Source organism: Microtus ochrogaster, chromosome 1 (genome assembly GCF_000317375.1).
Source record: "Microtus ochrogaster isolate Prairie Vole_2 chromosome 1, MicOch1.0, whole genome shotgun sequence".
In the NCBI taxonomy this organism is placed as follows: domain Eukaryota; kingdom Metazoa; phylum Chordata; class Mammalia; order Rodentia; family Cricetidae; genus Microtus; species Microtus ochrogaster.
In genome coordinates, this window is record NC_022009.1 from 113,294,997 (window position 1) to 113,313,353 (window position 18,357).

General features: G+C 45.9%; 1 protein-coding gene across 1 annotated transcript in view; it reads right to left on the minus strand.

Annotated features, from left to right (window-relative positions):
• Positions 1-2,406: 2,406 nt before the first annotated feature.
• The window catches only part of Rarres1 (retinoic acid receptor responder 1), a 32,372-nt gene continuing 16,421 nt past the window's right edge, over positions 2,407-18,357 (minus strand). The window contains exons 2-6 of the mRNA XM_005344083.3: positions 16,305-16,370; positions 11,091-11,274; positions 7,278-7,414; positions 2,645-2,707; positions 2,407-2,560 (exon numbers count right to left, since the gene is read on the minus strand). Of these exons, the coding sequence (XP_005344140.1) occupies positions 2,411-2,560; positions 2,645-2,707; positions 7,278-7,414; positions 11,091-11,274; positions 16,305-16,370 (600 nt within the window). The 3' untranslated portion in view covers positions 2,407-2,410. The remainder of the gene's footprint in view (positions 2,561-2,644; positions 2,708-7,277; positions 7,415-11,090; positions 11,275-16,304; positions 16,371-18,357) is intronic.

Sequence of the window (18,357 nt, forward strand, 5' to 3'; positions counted from 1 at the left end):
GTCTCTCTGAGGCGTCTGCCCCCTCGAGGAGAGCTGTCGAGTCTCTGAGCTCACTTCCTCTTCCGCCCAGCATTCTGCTCCTCCCACCTACGTTCTAACCTATCAGGAGTCTGTGAGCTCACTTCCTCTTCCGCCCAGCATTCTGCTCCTCCCACCTACGTTCTAACCTATCAGGTCAAGCAGCTTCTTTATTAAATCAACCAATGACCTTCCTCCATCATCCAGGGACACACTTCCTCCAAGGAAGTTCTTTCAAATAGAACCACTCCACGGTGACCAAGCTTGGAGCCTGTGGGGGCCGTTCTCATTCAAACCGCCATGTGTATGACCTAGAAAACTATGATTCAAGCAGGAAAAATTGAAACCGAACAGAGTAGAAGGAAATTGCAGACAGAGCCTGGTACCACTTCTGATACACTGCGAAATCCTGAAAGTTGTGGAGACACGAGGTGGATGTGATGGTCAATTTACTGTCCCTGACGCGGTGACTCGGAATTTACGCTGCTAGTGGAAAGAGGGCTTGGGGAATTTCCCTTTTCATTTTATGCCACGGCAAATGAAGTGCTTGCTCTGTTGTTAGCCAGTGAAATCAATGTTAATTACATCAAGCTCACGATCTCAGCATTCATTAGGAAAGATGTTCTGATGAAGACCCGGAGAAGCGCTTCATTGCTTTTCCTTTGCGTCTTTTGCGTACCGTTCTTCTTCACAGTCTGTGCCTAAGTCAGTCTGTTCAAGATTATGTTGTTTGTTGCTCACTGGCTGAGTTACGGTCACATATAAGCTTAATGGAAAAATCTTTTGAAAGTAAGATCTTGGAGAAAGCTGAAATAGCATTTAGAAGGACAGATGAGATGGATAGAGATCACAGGACGATGTGTTATAGTCTGCGTGATGCTCGTGGCATCTCTTTTGAAAGACTCGTTCGGGAGCTTCAGTTAGAACACTTGTATCTGGTGGCTTGATTTTGGCTCAATGCGGACATTATGTGCTGCTGCTTGGGTGTTTTGAAAAAGTACAGAGTCTTCACTGCATGGGTGGAAGAGCTGCTGTTTCCCTTACAGGATCATGCAGAGGGATTAGGACTTACTGAAAGGAGTGGGTATTGGGGAGATAATTGCAACAGTTTGGGGTTCTAAATAGAAAAAAAATACACAATTAGACCTGCTTTTGGCTCTTTTGTTAAGCGTCCCTGTCTAAAACCTTTCTCTGAAGACTACAGTTTCCCATCATCAAATAGTGCAGACCAAGAAACACACTCCATCCTTAGGAGTAGACAGAGATGCGGAAATGACATTCTCTCTGGAAAACCATACGGACAATTTCAGCCTTAGCTAGGAATAGACACATGAGACTCGGGAGTCTGGGACAGGAGCAGCAGGACCTGGCTGTGCCAGCGGAGGGGTAAACAGCAAAGTCAATGGTGTTGCTGGGCTGGGTGTTTGGGTTAGGTTGGATTAACTACATTTCCTCTGTGGGGGCTCTGTGGGGACATAACCTCAGCCATCATGAGGTGCTTCCGTGTGCTTTTGTAACGTTGAAGCTGACGCCCCCTAATCAGTTACTGGCCAAGGAACCTGGCTCAAAGGTTTCAGACAGTGACATAAGTGTTCCATTAAATTTTAACAATTTGAGAGGCAAATGGATGACGGCAGCATTTCCTGGACCAGGTCTTCCTGCCTTGAGGAGGGACTTCACGATTTGATTATTTCATACTGTGTTTGCTTTTATAGATTTCTGACACCAACACTGGATCTGAGCTGTCCTGATAAATTAAAAAAAAAAAGAGTATTTGGACTAGATCAGTGCTTTTTTTGTTTTTTGGTTTTTTTTTTAGCTGTTTGCAGCTTTCTCATGTGAGACACTGTGCTGTTTGTAAGATTTGATTCAGGCAGTATTGGGATTTGATTTAGTTCTAGGTTAGCCTAAATGTTGTTATGTACACAAAAGCTTGCAAACACATTTTATTATTTAGAAATGCATACATTTATTTGCAATTTAAACAGGAATGCTTGCCTGAAATTAGCAGTTAATATTTCCCTGCAGTTTATTTTCACTGAAAAAAAAGATGTTTGTTGACATAATGAGCGGGAACAATTTAACAACATGAAGTAACTATAATATGTCCAAAATAGTGAAAAATCCAAATTCAGAGGTGAAGCCCTTTCTGCAAAGCAATTGTTGGTCCGCCTGCACCAAGACTCAGCAGTGAGCTCTGATTCCTAAGTGCTGAGCAGATAGGTACCACCTGCTCTCAGAGTTAAACACCAAGGCCAAACAGGTGGGAAATATTTCCCTGTAGCCGCAGGCCTGCTGAGTTGCTAGGAGCCTGGACCTTTGGTTTTGTACGGGAGTGTTGAAGTAGGCCCATGGAGTTGTCTTGTTCGGGATATGATAGAGTCAGACCTTTTTAGGAATTGCTGAGCTCTATTGGTGCCATGGCTGAAGCTTCGTCAGTTCCAGAGGCTTCTTCTGGGCTCTGCAGCTCTTGGCAGTGGTACTGTACTTTCAGTGGTTTGCCAGGGTACCAGAACAAGAGAATACGGCAGGGAATGATTTCCTGGGAAGGAATGGTCTAAATGTTATTACTTGGAAAACTTGAAGTTAAAAGTTTGACACACAGGTAAAAAATGTTGCTTTTTACCTGTGTTGAGAATTCATGAAGTAGAACGGTGAAGTCAAAGTCAATACCATCATCATTGGTTTTCTAGAGGAGGAAAACAGAGTGAGTAGGGCAGACACCATGGGGTTTGTAAGCTCAGGGTTTGCCAGGTTGTATCGTCTGCTCCCGTGGGTGGCAGTGTTCCGGATTAAGCTAGAGAAGTCATGGATTACATTCAGGTTTTGTCCCTCAGTTCTATGAAAGTCTGGGTGAATGTCCTTACAGCTTTTTCTCTCTGGCATCGATGGCTTTTGTTGAAGGCTGACGTCTGTGAGGATAAGGAGAATCTTCTAGAAACCTTAATGATGTAGGTACTGTATGTGTGCCTGTGATATGTTCATCCTATTCCACTCTGACAGCCAAGAGAAAAGCACAAAGTTTCTATTAAGTAAAGCATGTTAGGTGTGTTCTGGTCGGTGGTCGGCAGGCATTCGTCCCCACCACCCGCACACCCGTTTCCTCTAGACTTTAATAACTCAATTTCCTAGTTCCCTTCTTATAGTTCTTATTTTTATATAGAGAGGATATGCTTCTCTTTAATAAAAAAGATAGGATTATTTTTAAAATCTTCAGCCTTCTTATAGTCTTCTACCAAGTTTTTAGTGAAACGACTGAAGAATCTGAAAGAGCAGGATGATAAAAAGGAAATTGATTTTAGACTTTATCTTTGTTCTTATACGGATGGAGATTTTCCCAAGTCATGTACAGTGGGTGGGGGGAGGCTGTAGATGGTGCAGAAGAGGCAGAAGCAGACCATTCTTGTTTGGTGACTGTCTTCTATTAGTGGGTAGGTTTCTCTCTGGCCTGCAGTATACACACGAGTGTTTGAACATCAAGGGCACAAGCCACAACACAGGAATTCACCAGGGAAAACTGTCTTTCCTAAGAGAGTCACCTACCAGCACTTCCTATTACAGTGACCCTTCTGAATCCGCGGGTTCTGTACCCACGCATGTAACTGACGGAAATAGAAAATATAAATTCTGAATATATATTTTCATGTGGGCATGTTTTTGCTGCTTCTCCCTAAATGAAATAGAATACCAATTGGTACAGCCTTTTCCTTGTACATAGGCAACCTAGGATAACACGCGGGAAACACGCGGGACTTATAACTAGTGTGTTCTGAGGTTTGCCCAGTGCCCCTCAGGTGCAAGGGGATAACTCTATCAGCCTGGTATTCATTTGGAGGTATTTGGCCTTGCCTGGCCTTCATTTTGGTGACTTTACCTTGCAAGGAAATACTGACCTTTCCCAAGCTGTTGTTCGTCAGAGGACCCTGTTGGCTGCCACTGCCTGTACTATTACTTGAGGCCCTGGCTTTACAATGTAGTCTTAAAATGTTTAAATTGATCTTACTTACATTCCTTCAAGGCAGCGCTTTCTTATTCTGTTTTTGGAAATGGCATATTCTTTAATGTGTATATTTTGGAGATAGGGTCTTATGTAGTCCACACTGGCTTGGAACTATAGCTCAGGCGGGTCTTGAACTCCTAACCTTCCTGCTCCCACCTCCTAAGTGCTGAGATTTCATGCAAATCCTACATGCCTGGCTTTCAAAAGATCAGTTTTGAATGAAATTAAGGTAGTTTTCAAGTTTTAGGTAAAAAGAGGCTAGGCTTTCCATAAATGGTAGAATACCAATTTAATTTAATAAACTATTTTGCTCGAACCACAGATCAGGGCTCAGACTGTATGTAGTTGGGTAGTAGAGTGCCTGCTTCATGCACGTGAAGCTCTAGGTTCATTCCCCAGCAGTGACAAAAGAAAGGCAGAGTTATAATCCCCCGTGCTTGGATCTTCCTTCAGGAGGAAGGGTCCTTGAAATCACACCCCAAGCACAGCTTGTTACAGAACTGCAGAGGTAAACAGTGCACCCCGCTATCTGCCCTCACCACGACAAGCCCTGCCAGGAAGTCATTACTTTTAATATTATTCAGAAATAACCTCTTTGGCGTCTATTCAAACCATCACAAATGCCAAGTGCTTATATTCCAGATTGATGGTGATTTATTGTTATTATTTTTAATTTTGTAACTCAGACCTCTAGTCTTCCTGGAAGCCACGGGGAAGGAAGCTTTGCCTGATCCCACCACCCATGTCCCCTGCATCCCCTAAAGGGAGAAGCTAAGCCCTGATAGAACCAATGTGGTTTCAGTAAAATATGTAGGCTTGAGCTATTAATATAAGTGGTCGAAAAGAGGCTTCTCGGCCGAAGAGATATGGCCAGTGAGGTAATTTCTTTTTTTTTTTTTTTTTTTTTTTTTGTTTTTTCAAGACAGGGTTTCTCTGTGGCTTTGGAGCCTGTCCTGGAACTAGCTCTGTAGACCAGGCTGGTCTCGAACTCACAGAAATCCGCCTGCCTCTGCCTCCCGAGTGCTGGGATTAAAGGCGTGCGCCACCACCGCCCGGCGGTGAGGTAATTTCTGTAAGGCTGGGCTAGTAAAGGCTTTAAGCTGATGTATAGTCTGGAACTCACTAATATGAGTGGTGACCTGGTAGGTAGATATTTTAGTGCAGCTACAAGACTTGCTACTGTTGGACTGGAATTAAAATAATCAGTAGTTTTGCTTTTGTCCGTTTGTATTAAAGGCTAAGGGAACGGTGAAAGTCTTTATCCCCATTTTTTTTTCCCTTAACTGCTATATTCCCCCATCCTTGGCATAGTCAGTCTATAGTCTTGGGAATGCCATTTGTCCTTCAGGTCTAAAGAGATAATTATTGCTGGATGATGGGTCTTATTTTAAGAATGTATTTCAGCCCTTCCTTTCTTTGCCCACTCTTCCGTTGGGCCTTGTTTATCTGGGACTGCGAGTTTATAAATTTGCATCTCTTTATACTCTTGCATTCACAGGTAAATTTAGCCCTGAGGATTCGGATAATAATTCCCACCCATCAGGCTTGGGGACGTGAGAAGCCCTCCAACATCTGCCTCTGAGCTGTCTTGGCCTTGTCAACTCTAGCTCTGTTAGGAGTGGAAGGAGACAAGTGGGGCCGTACCCTGACTGGTTACTTAGCAACAATCAATTTTAGGGTAATTTCTGTTAAAAAGACTCTATAAAAAGATCAGTGAAAAAAAAAAAAAAAAGAAAGCCAACAGGTTCTGTTTGATGTCTGTTTTCCAAAGACCATTATTACCAGCATCAAAAATACTAACATTGCAAGTTCCTCAGAAGATACTGATGATCTGCCCATGGGTGAATTGTGGACATGTTTGCTGTTGGTACTTAACACTTGGCTCAGCTTTTCTCTGGAAAAAACTTTCTCTCCCTGTATCACATTTACCTGAGAAGAATCCTAACCCTGGTTAAAGGTGCGACTTGCCTTCTCCCCCTGCTAAGAGCAGCAGACTCTCCCCACAGGTCACTGACGCTCACGTGAGGGCCCACCTCGTCCCCAACACAGCTTCTCATCGTCACCCTCGCCTCCTGGCTCTGTCTTTTCACTAAGAGGACATAGCAGAGAACTTACGCTGGCTCCCACCTGGGTTAGTGTCACCTGTGACTGGTGTCTGGCTGCTGCTGTCCCTTTCCCTTCCAGGTGGAGTCTGTCAGCTCTAAGGTTAGATGAGTGCCAGATTCGGTCTCTTGTGACGATATCCGCCACTGCTTGTGATAGTGCCCGTCGGTGGTTTCAACACCGTCACATGGGCCTGATTACAGCCCATCACAAACCTCTATGACAAGGTGACTATACATACCGTCTTCTTGCCACAACTCAAGACAGTTCCTTTAACACTGCTCGATGTCTTTTCCAGTCAGTGCATAGAAACTATCCTTCTAGGTTCAGGTCCAAATCCCAAAAACTCTTCCTTCAACACTAACCATTTTCTGATGCTCACATCCAACCCTGAGTGGTATTGCCAGTCCACCTGAGTTCAAACCGCATCCCTGGCTGCCCCTACCTCTATGCCCCCAGCAAGCCTTCCTGTTTCCTCCCTTGTTTCACCACCGTCTGTTCTCAGAACGGAGCCAGCGAGAGCCCGGGAAAACCACATCATGTTGCTCTCCTGACAGGATAAAGACAAGCCTGGGCTCACTGCCTCCCAGACTTCCAAGGACGGACAGCCTCCACCTCCTGCTATAGCATCTCATTTCCTGCACAGACTCCCTGATCAGTCTGAACAACTCCAGAGCCTTGCTGCTCCCTCAGTTATCAGCCACCCTGCTGCCATGGTTTCCGGTCTCAAATCCCCTTCTCTGGCTCTCAGGGCCATTAGCTTCTGCTCCGGTGCGACTCTCCTTCTTTCGCCTCACTTTGACTACATACGCTGTCCATCAAGATCCTGTGTCGTATCCCCCCCCCCCCCCCGCTTTCTTTTTTCCATAGCCCTTCCATAGCCCTTCCTACCCGTTTGATACATATCTGCTGGTTTATGATCTCTCCGTCTGGGTTCTTTATAGAACTGGGTCTCATTGAAGACAACAAATGTGGTTTTGTTTACTGCTACCTCAATCTCTAAAACAATCTGTGAGCCATTGCAGGCACTCAGGTGCTTGCTGGATGAATGAAACCTAATGAAAACCCTTGCCACAAAGGTAAGAGTTCCCACCACTCAGTCAGGAGCCCTGCATCCCTGGGGCTCAGCTGACCCGGCTCATTTTCAGGTTCTTACCAAGTGCTTTACACTGCTGAGCTGGGTCAGGTAGTAGTGCAGAAACTGGGTTGTCTTCTCCCACATCACATAAGAGCTACCGAGAAAAGCCAAGTCCCAGATGGGTCTCAGTTGGGGATCAATACGTCCGTGACTATCTGAGAAGGAGAGAAAAGCACATTTGTCTGTGACTATCTGAGAAGGAGAGAAAAGCACATTTGTACTACAATGGTTTTTAAGGTGAAATGTGGGAAATTTCAGTAATGAAGTTAGGGATGTAGTATTAGATCAACTCGCAGCAGTGTCTTGAGCCAGACAAGAGAGAGATTGTGTGCTTTTGGAAGCAATGGGCTGGACATGGGGTTCAGGGGAGGAGCTTGCCATGCAAGCTGGAAGACCCAAGTTCAACCCTTGGACTCCATATAAAGGTGGAAGGGGAAAACTGACCTCACAATGCTAGCCTCCACGGGTATGTCCCCCACCCTTTCACACCCGACAGAAATCAGAATAAGTAAACACTAGAATTTGAGGATGAAAGGCAAAAGCTCGCACATGGTTGTTCTGTAGCAAGCAAGGAGACATTAGATGTAATGGGTGTACCGGGGACCTGGCACCTGGCAAGTGCTCGTTGAAGAAAACTTATTGAGAGTAGAGCTCAGTGGCCTTGGCTTCCATGTCCGCCATCCTCCTGAAAGGCCTTGGCTTCCTGCTCCACCATCCTCCTGAAAGGCCTTGGCTTCCTGCTACACCATCATCCACTGTTGCATGATTCCCCTAAGGGTTTGGTCTCATCTGTCTCTTCTGCCAACAACCAAGCGCCTTCATGCTCAGAACTGAGCACAGCAGTACTCCGTTGACTTCTCGAGCTAACTTCTGTAACCAAGTTGTCATTCCACCGGAACATGGTAATCATCCGGGAACTGCGACGTGATTAATGTTAGTAGAGAAGTTCCAGACGTCTGCTGTCTGGCAGAATTATTAGCGCCTTATGAATGAACCTGTAGTGTCTCCTTGGTGTGAGCAGCTAGCTGGATCATTAGGGTTCCAGAACGTGTAGTGCAGGATTCCAAAGCCACAGTGTCAGGAATACCTCTGCCTTGGTCCTGCTGTCATGGGGTTCTGGCATCCTTTCCCCCTTCTTTTCCGTGATTGACACTTTCTCCACGCAGCTCACCAGCACTTACATCCTACTGTGGCTTGAGATTTGCGGTCGCGAAATGCATCCCCCTCGAAGATAAACGAGTTGCCCTAACTACTGTCAGTAGTGGGGACACATGACAGGGTCACTGTACTTTAGCAACACAGGGTGTTACTGATGATTTGCAGCTCCTCGGGTCTTTTCCTCTGCTCATAGATTGTGTTCATCTGTGTGAGGCTTGTGAACTAACTGAAGAGGAAAAACGATGCGGAGCGAGAACGAGATTGTCTTGCTTATTAATTAAGCTATGAACGTTCAGTGCTCTGGAGGAACTAAATACTGACTAGAAACTGCTAAGGCTTGAACTGGCTACTTCAAGCCTGCCTCCATAGTTGGACTCAATCTAAAGCCAACGCTTTGGTTTGTTTTTGTTTCTAGAAATCTCTAAATTCAATTGATTGCAGACATCTACTGTTACTTGATTTCAGCTACTCAATATATCAAAAGTCATTTCCTATTGGAAACTGGGTAAGTAGATTAAAAGGGTGGTAACGATGAACAAAAGTATATTTTTCAACAAATAATATAAATAAGTTGATAATTAGAAGATTAAAGTAGGAATATATTGCATGACTTATTGAATCATAACATTATTTTATAATAAAAGTTCATGTCTTTTAAACAAAATAATATTTTGTACTTCCTACTGATAATCAGTACTTTCTAAGAATCTAAGGCAACTGCCTCGATATATTGTATCTTGTACACATTTAGGGAAACAGGACTATCCCATTGATACGATGGAACAATGGGTCCACTGATATACAGCTCGCCTTAGAAACCTGCAAGCTTCCAGTTGAAATGTCTCTGGTCTCTTCAGCCTTCACACACTCAGACTACACTCTGGCGTATTTGTCTAGGAAACCAAACCTTTTGGATCCTCAGCTAGTTTTGCATATATGAACACCCAGGACCATTCAGTGTCGACTAAACTTGCAGTCAGAGCACAACTCAGATTCTGTTGATGAAAACTGCCCTCCCTATGACCGAATTATGTGTGCGCTTGTGGGTGTGCAGACATGTATGTATCTGTCTGTATACGCACATGAGTGTTCTGGTGCATGCATGGAAGCCAGAAGGGGTGTCAAGTCCCTTGGAGCTAGACTAGGCAGGTGTTTGTGGAATACCTGGCTTCCTACACAGGTGATAGGACCCAAACACTATTCCTCACAATTGTGCAGCAAATTCTCTTCTCTGCCTTTCCAGCCCCAAGCTTCTTTTTTTTTTTAGGGGGGGGGCGTTTATAGTAGCCAAATCTAGGTAGTCTATTGAATAGCCCCTATAAGTACATAAGACTTCGTAAGTGAACAGGATCCAGTTGAATGGTTCTATTGAAAAGTGTTCCAAATCTGACGATACTGTGGCAAATGTTCCCGGAAGAAGTCCTTATCCAAAGTCAGTAGCTTAGAGCCTGTACCGTTCTTGCAGAAGACCCACATGGAGCAGCCCCCATCCACCTGCAACTCCGCTTCTGGGCATCTGATGCCTTCTCTACTCCATGGGCACATGTTCTTACATGTGCATATGCACGCGCGCGCGCACACACACACACACACACACACATGAACACACATCACACAGTTAAAAATAAATCTTTTTTTAAGGAGCAAATGAGCCCTATTTCCCAAACTAAAGGGGAAACATGATCTCCCATGAAGCTATTGATTTTTTAAATATTAATCACTAGATCACCTATCCCAAGCAGCATGAGTATCCTCAACAATATTCTGAATTCTCATAGTTGTTTGGCTCAAGATTTGATCTTTGTTGTCAGTGAAGGCTGAGGTGCAAATCACTCAGGCCCGGGATATTAGAAGTGCGAGCATTTAGTCAGTGTCAGTAAGTGGGGGCAGATGCAGTGACAGGTGGAGCCTGAGCTCTCAGGTGTGGATGAGGAACAGGGTGGTCTCTGGGAAAATGAGAGTGTGTGGGAAGGAGAGCGCCAGGGTGGCCAGATGTCAAGCTCGTGCCCAAGCGCAAGTCCAGAGCTGACTTCTGTGGTTCAGGGAAATTGGATTTGCCAGTAAGTGCTGAAGGCCCTACTGCGCCCACACACTTTGCTGAGTGCCAAGACAAATGAGCTGTGCTCCACTCCAGCTGAGTCACCGCAGAGGGCAGGGCACGTCTCTGGGAGACGGCTCCACTGCCCATTAGCCACTGACCTGAAATGAGATAAACACGGCCCCGCTGCAGCAACCCAGAACGGCCCAGACAGTCACTCCGCCAGCCCTGGGGCAGGGGGGCTGAGCACAGCCGTGGAGTATCTTGTCAGCTAAACCTCCCAAAGCTATCAAGGAAACTCTAGAAGTATCACCTCAGGGTCTAGACTCCCCTGCAGTGCGCTTGAATCTATGTGATATTTTTCGTTTTCAAAGCCTTCTGTCTTTTAATCATAGAGTCAATTCTTGGGCTCTTATTCTGGGATATAAAATGGTCAGCTAAAGGGACTCATTGGTATATTGTAGAGATGAACAGAAAATGATACCTGTGAACTTGGTTTCGATAATGAGACACATCCCAATCCATAGCTGAACTTTAGCATCTCTCCAGACATGCAAATGTAAATAACCATCCCTTTTAAGGTTTAGCGATTATATATACTCCTGACTATAGGACCCCCAGCTACTGATTCATACCAGGGATACGGTCGACATTCAGAGGAGTCTTCAGTTGCTTCACTTGCTTGTAAAGCAGATAATCTCTTTCCTGCCTCTTCGTTTTCTCATTGAGCCCCGTGCAGGAGACATTAATGGCTGGTCTGGGTTTTTGATTCTTGAAAAACACCTTCGCGAAACATTTGCCCAGACGTTCCTCACCTTCCTGAAATAAAAGTTTCAGAGTTACCAAAGAAGGCTCCTTATCAGCTGTGCCCAGTGCAGCTCACACAAACACACGGGCTGAGCATCCATCGAGTGTGGCAGGTTGGCAGCAACAGGAGGAGCCTAACTTTGTCGAAGTTGAGTTTTGTGTTCATGGCTTGAGGTTAGCGTGAACTGGAAGCTGGCTGAAAGCCAGAATCCCTGGGACACAGACCTCTGGGCATGCCCCCTGGGTGGCTTGATTGTGTTAATCAGTCCCTCTGTTGTGGGTAGCTATGAGCCTGGATTACAGAAGTGGAGGAAGAGCGAGCTGGGGAGGCCACAGAGTCATCACTCGCTGCTTTCTGGGTGCAGTGTGACTCCCCAGTGTGATGGACTGTGCCCTGGACCTGCAATCGAGACAAATCTTGTTTCTCACGTCAATCTTGTCGGGATTTTCTCACAGCAACAGAAAGGCAGTCCTTCAACCTTGCTGCCATCTCAACTTTTTACCTTCTGATTTTGCTTTTACATAAGGATGCTGGAAATCTCACCAAGAACCCTGTTGAGCCCACCTTGGCTCACCTCTCTAGGATACTGGCTGCTTTGCTCTATCTGGAACTAACACAGTGGTACTTGGGTATTACGCTTACTAACTTGAGTCAGAAGACGAAGCTGGTTCCTATTGACGTATGTGCATGAGTTAGCTCCTTCCCTAAATACCAAAATGCTAACATCTAAAAAGGAACCCACTCCACATCTTCAGATCACGTGACTTGAACTGGTGCCTGTCTGAGCTCAGCTACTAACCCAGGCTATAAGAATTCTGCCTCCCTATTCTGAGGTCTCTACAAAATTAAACCCACCAATCATCCAGACTGGACACATTCAGACACTTGCTTGCACTCAGACCAAGGATTCTGTGACCACCTTCACTTATGTCAAATCCGAACACTTCGGTGTGTATGCTCTTGGGTAGTGTTTTTTCCCCATCCTGGTCAAGGTTCTTTAGCTTGGCCATTAAAGCCAAGGACCTATCCCCAGAAAAGCGCACACGCTTACAACCATCAGAATTAGGCTTGAAACGATGAGTTCACAGTGACTAGCTCGCTAGCCATGGGTGCCCAGTCAGGGCGTCCTATTAAAATGTGACCGGTGGAATGGTTGAAGCAACAACCTTCATTTCTCTTTAGTGATTTCAATGGCATCCTGGTGTTGAGGCAAGAACCAGAAACAAACTCAAAAGGTCCCCAGTGAAGGGAAGGAAATTATAATCAAAGTTGGGTCTTCAAAATAAGCCCGTTTCTAGAACTAGTTTTTTTTTTTTTTGTTGTTGTTGTTGTTTTGTTTTGTTTTGTTTTTTTAAACAGCCAGGCGGTGGTGGCGCACGCCTTTAATCCCAGCACTCGGGAGGCAGAGGCAGGCGGATCTCCTTGAGTTCGAGGCCAGCCTGGTCTACAAGAGCTAGTTCCAGGACAGGAACCAAAACAAAACAAACAAACAAACAAACAAACAAAAAAAACCAACCAAACAAACAAACAAAAAACTACGGAGAAACCCTGTCTCGAAAAATCAAAAAACAAACAAAAAACCTGAAACAATCGTTCCATTGGGCAGCTTTCCTCTGGGAGTGTCTGTTCTGGATGGGAGGAGGGCTTGGTGCCGTAACTAACATGCTAAGGATTGGTGCAGCATAGAAAAACTGGAAGACTCTTTATGCTCCTATGTCTCCTTAGATGACAGCCATCCCCAGGGTAGAAAATGTCCCCTCTGTGTACCTCCCATCAGACAGCTCTGTGGAAACAGGGCCGCTAAGATGAAAGTCCGACCTTCGCTCCAGTTGACTAGCTGCACTCCGAGAGTGCTATTCCATCAAATCCACGGGAGCATGTTGTCGGTCAGAAAAAAACAGTCATCGTTAGCGTTTAGCGGCAATGTTTTCAGTTTGCAAAACTAAAAATTAAAGGCACCTCCCTAATTCTTCCAGAAAAATCAACTCTACAGTTAATACGCAAAGTCAGTGTGTATCGCGCGAGAACTTGCTTCTGATCCCGGCGAGCTTTCTTCCAGAGGCACTGGGTCAGGGGGCCATGCCTTCTCTGAAACTCTGCCTCCCACGCTTTGATGTGGGGCACAATGGCCTGCAGTTCCCAGGCTTCTTAGGCCCGGCCCACCACTACTGACAATCAGGGCTGGCCTCTCTACACAGATTCTGGTTGCTGCCTCTCAGTCTGACTCCACGCAGGGACGATCATCTGCTTCTAATTTCCACATAGGGTTTCTGCTTTCTCTCTCCTGAAAATGGGGTAAGGCAAACTAGCAAATGGTGGGTTGCTGGTGGGGATTGCAGGGAGGCAGAGAGAGCCTGTAGCGCGCAGGTGCCGAGAGAGCCTGTAGTGCGCAGGTGCAAAGAGAGCCTGTAGTGCGCAGGTCACCGCTCCGTGTTTGTTTGTTTGGTTTGGTTTGGTTTTTCGAGACAGGGTTTCTTTGTAACTTTGGAACCTGTCCTGGAACTAGCTCTTGTAGACCAGGATGGCCTTGAACTCACAGAGAGCCACCTACCTCTGCCTCCCAAGTGCTGGGATTAAAAGCGTGTGCCGCCACCACGGGGCTTCACCGCTCCGTGTTTTATGCAATGCCATGTATAAGTGATTCTCTAACCTGATAACGAACTGGCCCTGTGCTGTGCCAGCCTGCCAACTAGAAATGTCACCAGCTGACAGAATAAAGAACACACTGGCATTTCATAGTGAGTCATTCTAAGGACTATGAAGTGCAAGGAGGGACACCCAAGGGAGCTGTGACATTCTCTCCCAGGGCCGGACGGAAGTGGGGAAATGACAGGATAGTGGACGGTTTTTAAATGCAGACATATGAAACCAGCAATTGTTGAAGCCCTTAAGGAAAGAAGAGAAAAGGGGTCCCCAGCATGATCCGGGAATTCTAAACCGCTGCCACGGAACTCTGCAGCCTGACCTCTGTGACCTGCACCGTGTACCAGGACAGATGTGCGATCAGCCAGAATTCCTCTAATTCGCATGGCCTTCTTTACGTGTTAGAGATTGTACAACTGGAAATTACGTGCAGAGTGACTCACGGTGTACCCAGAACAGTCCACCTGCCAGTCTGACTGTCTGCCTTCACCTGGCAGGGATTACACAGCAAGAAATGGTCCTCAAGTGCTACCTCCCAGAAGAAATGGGTCATTTAGAGAAAATTTTAAGTGTTGGGCATAGGAAACCTCCCTGCAAGTCACTGGTCAGGGAGGCCCAGGAGAAGGGGGGTACTCAAAGCATTGTAACTAAATATTCGAGTCCAACGCTGGGGACTTCAACCATGGTTGCAAGACACCAGGAAATCCATCTCAGACCAACCAGAAAGCTCTCCATGCTGGCCGGGTTTCATAATTCTGGAATGTGCTCCGCAAGCTGCTCGGGGGGAGAGAAGCAGCCAATGGTCCTGTTGAACGCGGGCCCCTGCAAACCGCAACACTGACCTGCCGACAACGCTGTACCCAGGAGTGTGATAGGGACCGACGCTTACGGAAGTGACCATTCAGTTTCTGCTAAAAGGTGAGTCCGCTCCTCAGGAGCGATTTCATGTCTGGTGCTGTAAGCCTTGTCAAAAGCCCGTGGCTTGGGAACCCATATGCCCCAGGGGTGTTATTTTGATCAACGATCATGTTGTCCACTTCCTTCTTAATTATTTATGTTTATACCCATAGATTTGTGTTGTTTTCCACCTTGGGCAGGGAAGCTTCTTTTCGCAGGGAGTAGCAGTTAATTCTGAGTCTCATGAGTCTCAGCCATCAATGAGTAGAGGGACATCTATGTCACCCTCCCCATCCAAGTCTCAGGGAACCTCAAAGAAGAGTGCACAGAGGGTGAAAACCTGCAGAAAGGTCTCCGTGCTAGAGAGATGGGGCCATGTCGAGAGCACTGGCTGCTCTTCCAGAGGACCCAGTTTTGAGTCTTGGCACCCACATGACACAAGTGTCTGTAACTCCAGTTTTAGGGGAGTCCAGTGTTGTCTTCTAGCCTGCAAGGGCACCAGGCACACACATGGTACACAGCCATGCATGACGGCAAAACATCCATACCCATAAAACCATTGTTAAAGGCTATCTTCCATGACAGGGCTGATGCACGCATCCACTCAGCTCACAGCAGATGTGGGGACCTGCACAGGGTCGAGCCAATCAAAATTCTCACATGGACTGGGGTGGGCCTGCTGAGGTTCCACCCCTAGGTGAGGAGTTATGGTCAGTTGGTGGCTGCTGGAGGAGGGAGACTCATTTTTTTTTTTTTTGGTAACATGGTCACTGGTAGGTTAGCCATGCCCCAGTGGATGGCCCCATACATATCTGTATGTGGTCAGTGCTAATTAGTAATATATATATATATATATATATATATATTAATAATAATGGATATGAAGTTAGGAGGAAGATAGGTTGGTGGGTGTTGAGGAAATTTGAAGCACGATTAACAAAAATTTAGAGACAGAAATTGGGGTTCAACTTGAAGGCCAGAAAAGCAAAACTGCCAGTCACTGGTTCTTACCCTGACCTCAGTCTGAACTGGCCATCTTGCCTCCAGTAAACCTCAGAATGACACTGACGTTTGGGCAAGCTTTATTTATTAAAATACAAATGAGATGCCAATGTGGGGATTAGAGAAATGCACTAGCAGGTGAATAAGCTCAAGATACATTGTGTGTATGTATGGAACTTGCAAATAATAAATTAAAATATTGTAAGTGAAGACCGAACATATTGACTTAAGAAAAAAGCTCACCATAACAGTAAAAGTAATTCGCCAGTGGAGTCTCTGCAACGTTCCTGCCTTACACGCAGGATAGATTCCAGTTAGTGCCTTCCGTTGTCTTCTTGGAGCATGCTCAGTAAACTATTTCCCTTCTGTCCTGAAGGGTAAGTTACTGCCTTCCAGTCCTCTCCCACTACTGTGGTGGGTACCCAGTCTCACGTTTTCCATTAAAGAGTGTATTTACAGATGCAGCCAATGGGCTACATCACTAATTAGGGCAACTTACCTCCTCCAGGTTGTAGCGCTCTGTGCTAAACACCAGGTTCACTTCGCATCCCTCTTGAGGGTCGACCTGAAATGCAGAAACAGAATCTTAGCATGGTGGGATCATCATGGCTATTTTCCTATCCGGAATTTATTCATTTTTTAAAAATATTTATTTATTTATTATGTATACAATATTCTGTCTGCGTATATGCCTGCAGGTCAGAAGAGGGCACCAGACCTTATTACAGATGGTTGTGAGCCAACACATGGTTGCTGGGAATTGAACTCAGGACCTTTGGAAGAGCAGGCAATGCTCTTAACCGCTGAGCCATCTCTCCAGCCCCCCGGAATTTATTCTTGTTGGGTTATAGGGGTGCACACTTTTAATCCCAGCACTCAGGAGCAAAGGCAGGTGGATCTCTGTGAGTTTGAGACCAGGACTACATAGGAAGACTTTGTTTCAAATAAAATAAAACAAGCCATGTTCTTGGGACCGAGAGATGACTCGTAGTTAAGGGAGATTTCTCCTCTTTCAGGGGACCCAGGTTCAATTCCCAGCATCCGCATTGTGACTCACAACTGCCTGTTATTCCAATAAAGGGGGTCCAGTGCCCTCTACTGGCCTCCAAGGGCATCAGACATGCATACAGTGCACATACACACATGTAGGTAAAGCACTCATATGCACAAGAATTTAAAAACTATTACCAGCACCATGTTCTTGGGGCACTGAGGCAAGTCAGTGGATCTGCCGTGACTAGGCCTCAGGGACACTGGAGAGTGTTCCAGACTTGGACAGTTCTGCTTATGGTTTGACCCACTCACAGAGACAAAGCTAGGAAAGGGATATGGAAAACCGAGAGTGGAAGTCATTCAGTGAGAAACAGGCGTGGGGACAGGCTGGAAGGACATCAGTTCTGACATCCTTCAGTGTTGCATGTCTACCCCAGGAACTCTCTGGGTATCCAGGCAACCTCAACAGGAAGGCCGATGAAGGCTTCCTGGTGTCATCATTGGTCAAATGGAATACAGACAATGAATGGATGGTGAGATCATAAAGGAAGAGCGGTGGTCCAGAGAGGTGCTGGAGACAGAGTAGTATCCTAGCTGAGGGCTGAAGGATGGCAAAACAGCCACTACATCTAGATCTGGGGATGCCCTACAGACAGAAACAAAGGCGTCCTCAGGTCTTATGCTCCCTGATATAGTCCCAGTGTTAAGGGTTCCCAAAGATCCTGCGCTAAAGGCTGAGTCCCTCAAGGTGCCCATGGGAGAGCTGAGACAGACTGGAAGAGGGGGGGCCCAGTGACAGATCTGTAGGGCCACCGAAGCAAGCCATCGCAAGACCATGCATGGTCTCTTTCCTTTTCTCTCTTTTCCTTCCTAGTCACAGAGAGGGCAGTTTTGTTCAGTCACACCTCCCCACTGTGATGTGCTGTCTCACCAAAGGCCCAAACACAGCGAGATGGAGCCATCACGGCCTGAAACTCTGAAATGGCGAGTCAAAAATAAAACCTTTCCCCATTAAGAGTTGGCTGTCTTGGGCATTCGCTGTAGCAGAAAGCTGGTTGGCAGGGCTTCCTCTTGTAGTTTTCACAGGCGGGCAGACGTTCTAAGCTTTCGATATGCGTATTTGGGTGCCTTATACTTCCGAACTAGCACATATTTGTGGAGTAAACTTCAGTTATCTGGAATTTTATATTATTTGCCACCATTTTTAAAACAGACCAAAATGATCGTTCAATAAGAGGAATACTATCTAGAAAAAAGGGGAACCTTTGTGTTGCACAGAGTTGAAATTACTTCACATAACCCTGATTTAATAGACTTTTATAAACATCAATTTCCTTTGAATTTTGGCCCAAGGATGCAATGACTAAACATGGTTGTTTGACCTTAAATAGACCAGATAGTATCCATTTCTACAATTGCGACAGGATAAGAGACAGGGGTGAGCAGCAATTATTGTTATTTTTTTTTGTTTTTTTTCGAGACAGGGTTTCTCTGTGGCTTTGGAGCCTGTCCTGGAACTAGCTGTGTAGACCAGGCTGGTCTCGAACTCACAGAGATCC